This window comes from Diadema setosum, chromosome 18 (genome assembly GCF_964275005.1).
Source record: "Diadema setosum chromosome 18, eeDiaSeto1, whole genome shotgun sequence".
NCBI classification, from domain to species: Eukaryota; Metazoa; Echinodermata; class Echinoidea; order Diadematoida; family Diadematidae; genus Diadema; species Diadema setosum.
The window spans coordinates 8,230,797-8,242,946 of NC_092702.1; the positions used below are offsets into that span (position 1 = coordinate 8,230,797).

The window sequence follows — 12,150 nt, forward strand, 5'->3', positions numbered from 1 at the left end:
GCTCTCATTGGAATGCTAATAGTAAATATTTACACCGTTGCCACCCCTGTGCACGATCCCCCCTATTTGGAATTTCTCGGTAAGGCCCGAATGCATGTCTGCCAGTTCGGCTGAGTTCGGCCACTGATTGGGCGGAGCTTATGCTGAGGAATCGGAAGTAATGCAATGCACAGTTAGTACGCTCCTTTGATAGGCTGCCCTAATATGGTACGTGTCGGAAGTGCCGAACCCGACAGGCCGCGCCCAGTTCTGGGCTATTCTATATCTTCGGATTATAGGGGGATACCGTAGTTAGAGCATAATTATGTCTCTTAATTGTTCCTTTATTGCAATTAAGCGTTCATTATGATAATTTTAGTATTATTTCATACTTATTTATTGCAAAAACTATGCTCTCTGCACGTTGATGTTGCCAAAATAAAAGGAAGGCATAAGTAATAGAAAGCTAACACCCCCACAATTAGAATGTACGAATCCAAAATCTTTAGATTGTTGCTAGGTAATGGCTCTGGACGTTTGACGTCAATGTGCGTCATTGTACCACGTGATTCAAACGTCACAGGGTCTGCCCTAATTTGGACGGCGGTTCTCATGAATGAAATCGAATAAAAATACTTGTACCTCGAGTCTTCGGCATTCGACAGTTCGGATTTACTCGACTCCACATCGGAAAAAGTCGTAACTCTGTAGCTGTTTGGAAATAGAGCGTTTACTCTAACTGAGGTTCATGTCACAAGTGACATTTCGCCGCGCAAATTTTGATCATCGTTTGATCGACCCCACTATCACCTTAGAATTTTTTTCAGACGCATGAGTAAGAAGTCAACAGAATCAGGCGAAATGCGTATGGATCTGGATACACTCTCGCAAGTGGCGCTGAGTCAGTTTGATACTAGTCTGTTTAACAACACCTTAGCCTCGCCGGCTGAGCCGACCCCCCTCTCGGCACCCGATGCCCTGAACTTGGCTACGACTATGGCCGCGACTCAGAGCTTCAACTTCACTTCTGATCTGCCTACACTCGATGGTGGGTGGCTTTGTACTACCTCTTTCTCCGAGTTAATTTAGATATGTCTCGTCTCTCTCACCATCGTCCCACTAGTTTGTGTCTCCGATAGTCACTTTTCCATCGCTCCTCATAGCTGTTAGGCGCATTATTCGATCAGCTCTCGCCATTACTTAGTCTGCTCTCTCTCTCTAACTGGACTTACTTGGCTTAACCACTCAACAATAATGCGGCGTTTCTACTATGGTGATTTTCCGAGCTCTACCCCGTGTTTTCTCCGCTACCATTCAGATACGTCACACATACACGGCCAGCTTTGCAATTTGTGCTCTGTTCATGAAAATACTTTGAATTTTCCGTGCTTTCTCTACTTATCATCATAGGATTTTGAATACTTGGAATTATCTCTCCGACTTTTACGTTGTGCAGCTCCTTATATCTCACTCACGGCGTGTGCCTCGAACCAAAGCGAAGGCACACACGTGTAGTGTTCGATCAATGCCCAGCCCCTAAGCGCCCTTGGTGTTTACTTCAAGCGAGTGACATTGTTCGCGATACGCTCTCGGGGCGTGTATCGCTCGTGCCTTTGATGGAGCTTAGGCAAGCGTGTAGAGCAAAGCCTATTGCTGGGTCGAGTTCAGTGTGACGTATCTCTGTGTGTAGCCTATTAGGTTTCCCTCCCCAACTTTTTCCCCTTCATACAGTTGTGTGTACAGCATTATCGGTGTTCACTTCGTAATGTTATCATTCGCCAACGCAGCGCACAGCTGATCGCAGTGCGGGCGGGCATTCAGTGCTGGTCACTGTACGTTCATAGTAATACGCACTGGTCTTACAAATTTCCATGTCATAATTAAATGGAATTATAACGCTTTGATGTTGTTGATTTTTTGAACTGCTATCTCTTCATGGATCTAAGTCTCGTTTATTCCTTCTACTACTTCTGCAATACAGGTACGATGGAAGAGTTTGAATTCAAGCCACAGGTTACTGAGGCTGGCTTTGTGGAAACGGACCATAACATGAACAACCAGCGGGGCGAGCCCGGCGTCATGAGTGGGTACCACACCGTCCCGATGAGCAACGTTCAGCAGCCCGCTCACATGTCACCGGTGTCCTGCAGCAGTCCCGACAGCTCGCCAACCCCCAGCGGATGGTGGACGCCTACCGAGCGCCCTTCCACCACCATGTCTAGTGGTATTGGAAGCATTATCACCACATCAAACAGCCTGATCAACGAGGCCGTCGCAGCCGCGCAGCCCACTGTCACAGGCTGCGAGACGGCATGCTTCACGCCCAGCACTACCAGCTACAACATTGCTGCCACTCAGGCGATGATCAGCCCTCAGGAACTCTCCACCCACAACTCTCCCTACACGACTTGTGCCTACACGCAGTCAGCAACCTCGCTGGTTCCGACCACGGCTTACGATCAGCTCCCGGAGAACTTATCAGTGCAGTCGACTATTGTACAGGCCGGCAGTGCTCCTTTCGAACAGACCGTTAAAGTTGACGGCGTGCTGAAATATTCCTGGCCAACTGCCCCTGACATGAGCTCGGCTTTTGGTCGCCCCACCGTCACGCAGCACCAAATCGTAAAAATGGGTGTGCATACAGGACAGAGTACTAGCCCACAGCCACAACAGGCCCCAATCTTGCCCTCTAGAACCCAGCAGCTTTCTCTGGCCAACGCTCCACCTATGATGCTGCACATATCGCCCGCGGACATCATCTCCCAACCGTACCCGACGACGCAGAGCACCGTCGGGAAGTCGACGTCCAAGCCGCGGAAGTATACGAGCCGCCCTGGCAAAACTCCGCCCCACGAGCGGCCCTATGCTTGCCCCGCCGAGAACTGTGACCGCCGCTTCTCGAGATCCGACGAGCTTACGAGACACATCCGCATCCACACCGGTCAAAAGCCATTCCAATGCCGAATCTGCATGAGGAATTTCAGCCGCAGTGACCACCTCACAACGCACATCAGGACCCATACTGGCGAGAAGCCCTTTTCCTGTGAGACCTGTGGTCGAAAGTTTGCCCGCAGCGATGAGAGAAAACGACACAGCAAAATCCACCTGCGACAGAAAGTGAAAAAGGAGGCAGAACTCATGAAATCAGTTAATACGTGCAGCTACCAGCAGACCCCAGCTTCAGCCTCGTCCCCTCCAATGCCCGTCAGTGCCCCATCAGCTGTAACGACCTCTTAAAAACTCTCTTTGAGGACTTATCTACGAGCCTAAACCTTGTTTTTGCTTTGCGTTTTGCACCCCTCCTGCACGGATTCGGTGGGAACATCGGCCTGTGTCGTGCGGTACGGCCGGGCGGCTCTGCCCCGGCCCGACGTCGTGAACAGGGCCCTAAACCAATCTTGCCGCTGAGAGAGCCCGAGCGAACCTACGCGTGGTGTGGACTATAAACTCTCGGATACACGTAAACTCAATGGATTGTCTTATCATAGACTTTTGCACAACTCAACCTGGTTAATACGGAGAAATTCCGTCACACCATTATCGTTCATTGTTGTATCATTGAGTTTTGTTCGCAATTTGTTAAGCCTGACCACTGTACTGTGTCGTTTCGTTTACCAATATGGCTTGTGCGATTTGTGAAAACCCGTTGCAAATTTTTGACCTAGGTGCTGCTCAGCGGTATTGTCATAAGGTGACTAAGTCAAGCTGTTCTCCAATATTTCTTTTTTTTTCTATAGCTTAATACAGAGCTTCGGTATAACATTCAGTAAAAGCACTTGTGCTTATCAGTTTGTATTCAGAGAAAGTTGACTTGATACTTCATGTTATTTTTTTTTTCTTTGAAGCGAGTATTATGCTGTGCATAAAGAAATCCCAGCAGTGCTGGATAATTCTGTATACATGCTCGCCTGCTTCCACTGTTTAAAAAAACCAAATATCTCTGTAAATTAATATCGCTGCTGGTCAGTTGTATTTCTGTTAATATGAAGCAAATGTATTTCGATAGGGACAAACTGCTCCCTAATAACAATATTCATGACAAATTCCTTTAAACAGATTTTTAAGAGAGAAGATTCTATGAGAAAAACAATGACACTGTCATCAATGATTTTATTCGCACATCAGATGCTCTATATTTATGAATCAAATCAATGCCACAAAAACTACCTATGCTCCAAAGAAGATTCAGTGGCATTATTGCCAATTTTGTTCTGTTTGAGCAAGATATATATATATATATATATATATCATTCTTAGCCATTTCGACATCGACGAGGTAACCCAGCTCAAAGACAAGTGGAGGAGCACCAGTCGATGATGTTTGTATGTCTTGGATGCATTCAGAAATATTCTACGCAATGTGTGCAGTCGCTCAAGAAGCTAAATTAATAATCTTCATCAAGTCACTATTATGAAATGGAAGTCATTCATTCATTCATTCATTCATTCATGCTGCTAACTCATCAGCACAGCTGTCTCTTTGTGCCACCAAATTATATATCTGTATTTGTGGTATATTTTTTTTTTGTTAAAAATATCCAGCAACAGAATTTGAGTGTTATATTGATACGATGATAATCACGTTCAGCTCACAATGGCGTTGGTTTCTTTATATGTAGTGAACAGCCGTGTCAAGTCGTGCATTTCCGTGAATTTTTATTTTAACGAAAAGACAAAAAGTTGATAAACTCTAGTTCATCAGTGCCTCACACATTTGATCATGGTGGATTTTCGCTAAAGATGACATAAGAATTAAGTCATGATACGGGTTCAATTATGTGTACCTGGAAAGGGTGAAAACACTAATACGTTCGTCTTGTCCATTGGTGTCTTGTCAATTTATAATTTCTGATTCAGTGATGTTTTCTAAGTTTTTAATGTGCTGGTCGATTTCTTCAATTACATGCGTGTTAAATGTCATGCACAGACTTGTAATATTTGCACAGGTTCATTGAGTGTTAAAATGGAATCGCTGTTGCAGAGAATATGTATTAATTCCTTTGCCTATACAGTCTCATTTCTTTTGCATAAACTTGGATTTAATCTTTTTTTCATGAATAAAAACATTTGCCAATATTCATACAAGCCAAACGACAAAATTCCGACTGCAATCGTGTTGTATTGAGAGTTGTTCTAGAAGTTTCAAAGAGGTGGAAAGAAGAATTACAACTCATAGTTTTCACAAACAAATTTCTTACTTTTGCTGGAACCAAACCTAAAGCTTAGTCACCATGTATCTTCCAATGTGCCTTTTTTTAAGAACATAAATTGCAGGAAAGAAGAAAAAAAAATAAAGGAAAACAGGAAATTGACAATGTATGATTTCATTCTGATATTAGCTTGCCTTGCAATACGGACTAACCGGTGTAATTATTCATCACCTTCCTTATTAATTGAGAAATATAAAACGTGCGCAAATCCATTCCTAAAGCTTTACGTAGACCTCATCTATTGGTTCTGTCCCAATTCCATTTGTCCTGTTGCTCTCTGTTTGGTGCCTACAGCTTACTGTTTTGGTGTAAAATTTTGATTTTAATTTTACATGTGTATATAGATATCTTTATATTTATACACGTCAGGATTTGTTATATTGTATCTTTGATACTATGCATTAGCGCCCGTGCTAATCTTGTCTCGTCAGATATTACACGGTCATTGTTTGTTTACTGGGGAAAAATTCCGCGCTTGTACATACTTGCAATGTCGACATTTATTATTATGGTATTGTATACCGTGCATGTAGAATGGGTGTGGAAGGAGGTATACAAATATGAAGGAAAAAATAATAAAAATATTTTTGTCATGAAGTGCACAAAATATGAATTACCATTTCTCTGAAGTTACTTTCTAAGGTGTGATTTAAGTAAGCCCTGTGTGCGTGACGATCGGACTGAGTGCATTTTGAGTTCGTTTCAAATTGAAGTTGCTGTTGAGTGTATGTGTGAAAATCAGCGACAGTGTTATTGGAGCCAATACAGTAACATACCATGTTTATAGACATCATTATTATTACTGGTTATGACAGTTTAGGAACCCATAGTATGATAGTATCATGGCAGACATAAACATTTATCGTTATTCTCATTCGCATGAAGCAGAAGAGCTCACCCCAAATTACTATCATTTATTTTTTTCGTTATTTCTCATGTGGCAACATCAAATCTAGAGTTACTTTCGGAATGCGTAGGCTTAATTTATTTCACAACGCTGAGAAAACATATCTAATGAGCTGAGCATCGGCGTTTAAAGGGGTGGAGACGGACAAATAGAAGAGAGAATAGAGAGAGAAAAGAAAGAAAGAAAGAAAGAAAGAAGTGAAAAAAAGAGGAGAGAGTGGACATGGAACTGTAACGGCTAAGATGGCCCCAATTGTTTCCAACATATCTCGCTATGTGTGATTCCATGCTTAATGGGAATGTGATCTGTTTTTGCCCTCTTCTGTGCATATGCTTAACATACATAATTATACTATACTGGTGGGAAGAATGATATCGAATGTAGAGTCTAAAGGTGCTTGTGTAGGAAGGAATATACAGTCATGACAGACAGTACCACAAAACACCTCCCACGGAGCAAGAGCGAGGGGAAATTGTGGGGGAGGGGAGGGGGAAGGGAGAGTAAACAGACTCGTGGTCATACAAACAGACAAAAGGACACATACACACACATACAGACAGCAATATAGTTCAGAGAAACAGAGAAATAGGACATTCAATTTGCTGATAATACAGAAACACAAATAATACCTATGAATTTGATAGTAATCTGGTATGGAGGGATAGAGGAATAGACATGAAAAGGAGTAGCTTGCCTTTGGTACCTATGACTGAGATAAGAAACGAAGCATGTTACGCTGAAATCTATACACAATAATAGTTACATATACATACAAGAAAATACTGCCATGATCTTGTCAGATATGGTCTTAAAAACAGAGGTTTGATGCACTAATAATTTTGGAGTTTCCATTGATTATACTGGAAAACAACTTAATACATAGCTCTGATTTTGAGTTGCGATTACACTATTATGGTACAAATATGTCACTACAGGCGAGCGGAAAATCAAACAGGAAAGCTGATCTATCCAGCTTTTAAAGAATATGAGCATTAGACCAAAGCCTTTTCAAGACATGGGAAAGATGCCTCAGTGTTTCATCACATTGCGTTTGTTCTTCACAACATGTACCATGTGCCCATATATAGGCTCTGCTGTCGGTACTTCATTAACGGGCGTTTGACTGCACTCAACACAGTCTGATGCATCGCAAGCCCGGAACGGATCACTGTTTTACTCCAAAATATTCTTGCTGTTCGTACACATATCACACACAGTTCTTAGAGACTACCACACGACAAACCCGATGTACACAAGCACAAGCCCCTCTCTTTTTTCCTCTCTATCTCTCTCAACTAATGGCTTGATTGACAAAGCAGAACCAAATGATCGAGAACTATGACGATGCAAAGTGATTCAGTCACTAAAACGCGAAAATAAAATGACTGAATATGCCATGGAAAACAACTCAAAGCACCACACCAAGCAGCTGTTCTGTACAGTTATTTTCCCCCAAACTACTCGAGATGCTGCATTTTGCGCCATTTTGGGATTCAGTTCTTGCCAGGGTATTCGGCCACACACACACACACACACACATACACACAAAAAGCATCCATATACATCTACGAAAACTAAAGAGAACAAGGTTTACCGTTTTCCGTTTAGGTTTTTTTTTTTTCTTTCTTTTCTTATATAATGACACAAGCCTTTCTGAGGTTCACACACGAAAAGGGGCACGTGGATTACTTTGCGTGGGTTCGGCTTGTGTGGAATACTCTTATGCCTAGTGAGAATTGGATTCCTCACATTGCTACTTATCCACACAACACACAACGCAAACTGAACTTGATCTTATTTGATTAAAGAAAATATTGTGGAAGTCACATGTTTGTCTTAGCATATTTCAGACAGAACAGACCCATCCCCTTTATAATGAGCTGCAACTTCAGTGCAGTGTACAAGAAACTATTGATAAGCAGGCAGAGGTTATACCAGAGCTCGTATGCTGTCATCCCGCCTGAAGTTGTCGAGAGTTCATTCAGTATCTTTCATTTGCCGAGCAACTTTGAAAAAGGAGAAGAAAAAACCAGCTTAAATCACACACTGAGATCATCTGATTTTTTTTTTTAGCAGCCCGCCGAAACACTGAGTTCCAGACTCATGAAGAGTCCTTCTTTCAGCTATTATCAAGCTGCATTTTGTTCTCCTTTGCAGTCCTTTTTCAGTTACCACACCAGTAAACAGTGCATATTTTTGTGTCATAATGAATTATTTGATAATGTTTTTGTAACTGTGTTTCATCTCTTCCCACCTCCCTGCTTTCATTGATGTAGCTGATTCTGGGTGCATGCACTGGTCGGGGAGGTAGCCCTCAAGCCCTGGTGATTAAGTTTGCCTCTCCCTTCCCCGGCAACCAGCGGTATGTACTTATAGAATCACCACAATCTTTCTATATCATGCAATATGATTTTTTATTTGTACTCTATGTCCGCTTGTATTTTATGTTGAATTGGCAAAGAAGTAATAATAACAACAAATAATGATTATAGCGTATAAAATCATTCTTGATGACTGCTTGGCTGCACCCATGGTGACTGCAGAATGTGCGACAAACGTTTTGTTGCAAAACAACAGCAGCAGCAGCAACAACAACAACAACAAAAACAAAACAAAACAAAAAAGCCAACTACAGCAAACACATCAATAGTGCCTATGAAATGAGCGATGCTCATAACATCATCGAAACCAACAATCGCCTTGACTTTTCCGACAATATTAGACCATAAAGAAAAGAGAAGAAGAAAAAGCAGACAAGCTGATTATGCATACCTGCAATCAATCCTAAGTGCTTTTGTAAGTCATTCGTCCACGACTTCCCATCAAAGGGAACACTTATCGAGTTCTCAAAATGGAACCTGTCCTACGCATTGTTGGTGTGGAGCGGACACACCTTACGAGTTTTTAAAATTGCTCTTCGAATTTAATACAGTGTAGTATAATTTATTGCGTAAAATTATGCGATGGCGCGTTTGATGTTGGCGCGTCAAACTTGTTAAATGATAATGATAATGATTAGAATTATACCATCATCATAGTAATGATAACGACAACGACAACGACGACGACGACGACGACGATGATGATGATGTTGATGATGATGAACAACATTTATAATTTGTCTGCAAAGAACGTTCAAAGGCGGCTCCCAAAATGTGCTACACGTTATTCCCAATTAAGGTTGCTGGAATTGTATGAATGGTGTATATAGTACAGTTGTAGTAGGTTATATCAGCATTGACATTAAGTCTGCAAAGAACGTTCAAAGGCGCCCGGCTTCAAAAATATGCTACACATTATTCTCAAGGTTGCTGGAATTGTATGAATGGTATAGTAACATGATAGTAGCAGGTTATAGCGTTGACATTATATTGTCTGCAAAGAACGTTCAAAGGCGCTCGGCTCCCACCATTTTATGCTACACATTATTCCCAAGGTTATTTGAATAGTATGAATGGAAGTAATGATAGTAGTAGCAGTAGTTGAAGTAGTAGTAGTAATGGTAGTAGTAGAAGTAGTAGCAGTAGTACTAGTAATAATAATGATAGTAATAATAATAATAATGATAATGATAATAATAACAACAACAATAATTAAAATATTGATGATAATAATAGTCATGATGATAACAGCATTATGTGAATCATGATAGTAATAACGAGAGAAAATAAATCAGAACATCTGATTCGATGTCAATGCCTAGTATGATTGTCAGCGACAAATCTCTGTGTGTCGGGGGACGGTGTCGTTCTTAAAGGCTCTGTATGGACAAAGTTCCCACGACCCCTGTAGTGGTTCTGTGGGTGCTGCTTCGTTTCTTGCTCTTTTTTTTTTGTTACTTCAAGTTAAGCCTAGCAGTTCAAGTTGCAAGACATAATGCAAGACATAATGAACATTGTTTTCTCCCGTAGCCAGAAAAAAAAAGGTCTTACTAATGAGTAGCATGTAAATTTCGGAAGCCATACAAAGGTTAGATAGACTATGGGAGTTCATGGGTGCTGATAAAGTGGGTTATTTTTTTCAAAGTCCGTGTGTTACAGATTCAATCAAATTATCTGAATTGATCTGACTATATCTGTACATTACATTTCGTTACGAATGTGAACATGATATACCAAGGCGTGTTGTGGGGGCCATTCCACGAGACCGACACCCACGCGTCTTACAGCCCACGAGTTCGACATTGAAAAAAAAAAAAGGTCCATGAGTCATACAGCCCATGAATTCGACACTAGATAAGGGGCTTAATGTGTCGGTATCACTGGTCTTGTTTGCTTGCTGTCGAACTCACAGGTTGTATATACGTGTACATGACTAGTGGGCAGCATAACTCGTGGGCTGCATGACTCATGGGCTATAATACTCGTGGGCTGTATGATTCGTGGATGTTGCACTCGTGACGTGCACCCTCGTGGGTGACATTCAAGTTTCTTGCATCATTACAACTATTAGTTGGATACTGGAATATGTGATGACTTTAATGTTCTCTTCTGTTGATACAAGAGAAATCTTAAAGCGATCAAAATTAGCGGTTACCAAAACCTGGTGCCTTTTTTTTTTTTTTTTTTTTTGCACACAGTGATCTTTACGTTCACCCTTTTATTTTATTTTCTTCTTCGGTCTCCCTTCTTTTCCCTTTTTATCGTTTACTTCCGATTTATGTTATATGTGAAAGCTCACAACCTGATAAACAAAGTGATGAGAACAAAATAGATTATCATGTGTCCCAATGGACTACGTCAGGAAGAAATGAGAAATTAAGAGCCAGTATCATATGCAGCAGCTAGAACGGGAACAGTACCACAAGGCAAAATCGTGATAACAATTCTATACTTCTTTTCTTAGAGTCCAATTATACTGAAAAAGGTCTACCACCCATCACACATCCGCTCACTTCCTTATCCAAGTTTCCCCTGCTGATTGCCCCACGTACTCGCCGCGTCCACATCTCGCCTTGCCGTGCGGGATTATATACCCGTAACGTCATTTCGAGATGCTTGTACATATATATATATACACGACATTGGCGTTTGCCGTAATTATGTTCACCTCGAACTATCCCTACAACCCGTGGAATATCAATGGCTTCATGTCGTCACTAGTTGAGAGGCAATTCCTTGATTTCCGCCGGATGTTCAGCCCTTGATCTTCTTCCGTTTTCCTCCTGTCTAAAAATCAGAGCTCTGCTGTGATTTAAGCTATTAGTCGAGGAAGCGGTACAGGACTTTTTCTTCTTCCTTTTTTTTTTCACTCTCTCAATGAAGGCAACAGAAAACACCGAAGGGGGGGGGGGGAAACATTTTCTGCCAACCGCTTTCGACAAAATAATGTTACAGGGAATTGAATCAATTTCCTTCACATGAGATAGATAACAAGATACCCCTGTCAATTTTTCTGTTTTACTTTCATCACATAAGAATAATATCATTGTTTGATACCGTGTTTTGTTTTTGTTTTGTTTTGTTTTTTGTTTTTTTTTTTTTTTGGGGGGGTTGTGTGTGTAGCTAAACGACTTGGTATGATTCGAAATAGGAATAAAACAGGGAAATATGGAAAGGCAGAATGATTCAAAATTATTGAGATGAAAATGGACGGGTTGATGAATGGAGAGAGAAAAAGTGAGTAGGGAGAAAAAGTTAGAGCAGTCTTCTGAATTCTGTTTGCTTGTTTGTTTTGTTTTTTTAATTTTTGTGTCTTTGTTTCATTTTCCATCTGAGAAGTTGGCTGGGTAACCCATATTCAGCTGCACTACCTGGTCTTCCATGGGGTCCACAGCTGTACGTGAGACGGGACCACTTTACCGGGTTATGCACCCTGCTCTATGCACCCTGCTCTTGTCGATGAATGAGTGCGAAGCGGGATCTTTACATGAGTTGTGACTCTTTCTTATACGCGGGACCTCCATTTCACGTCCTATCCGACGGACAGAGTGTTTTGCCTCTTACCAGAGGGGAGGGTAGGATTACACACAACATTGCTCAGTTAGACTCGGGGCTCGAATCCTGGTCCTTTGGAAGTGGAGGCAGACGCGCTACCCACTGAGCCAAATCCCGG

At 41.6% G+C, this 12,150-nt stretch overlaps 1 protein-coding gene across 1 annotated transcript; it reads left to right on the forward strand.

The window, feature by feature from the left end:
* Positions 1–658: 658 nt before the first annotated feature.
* LOC140241777 (uncharacterized) lies at positions 659–4,150 on the forward strand. Its single transcript, XM_072321527.1, has 2 exons — positions 659–1,027; positions 1,961–4,150. Exons 1-2 carry the CDS (start codon positions 811–813, stop codon positions 3,214–3,216), a joined length of 1,473 nt encoding a protein of 490 aa, XP_072177628.1. The 5' UTR covers positions 659–810; the 3' UTR covers positions 3,217–4,150.
* Positions 4,151–12,150: the final 8,000 nt, after the last annotated feature.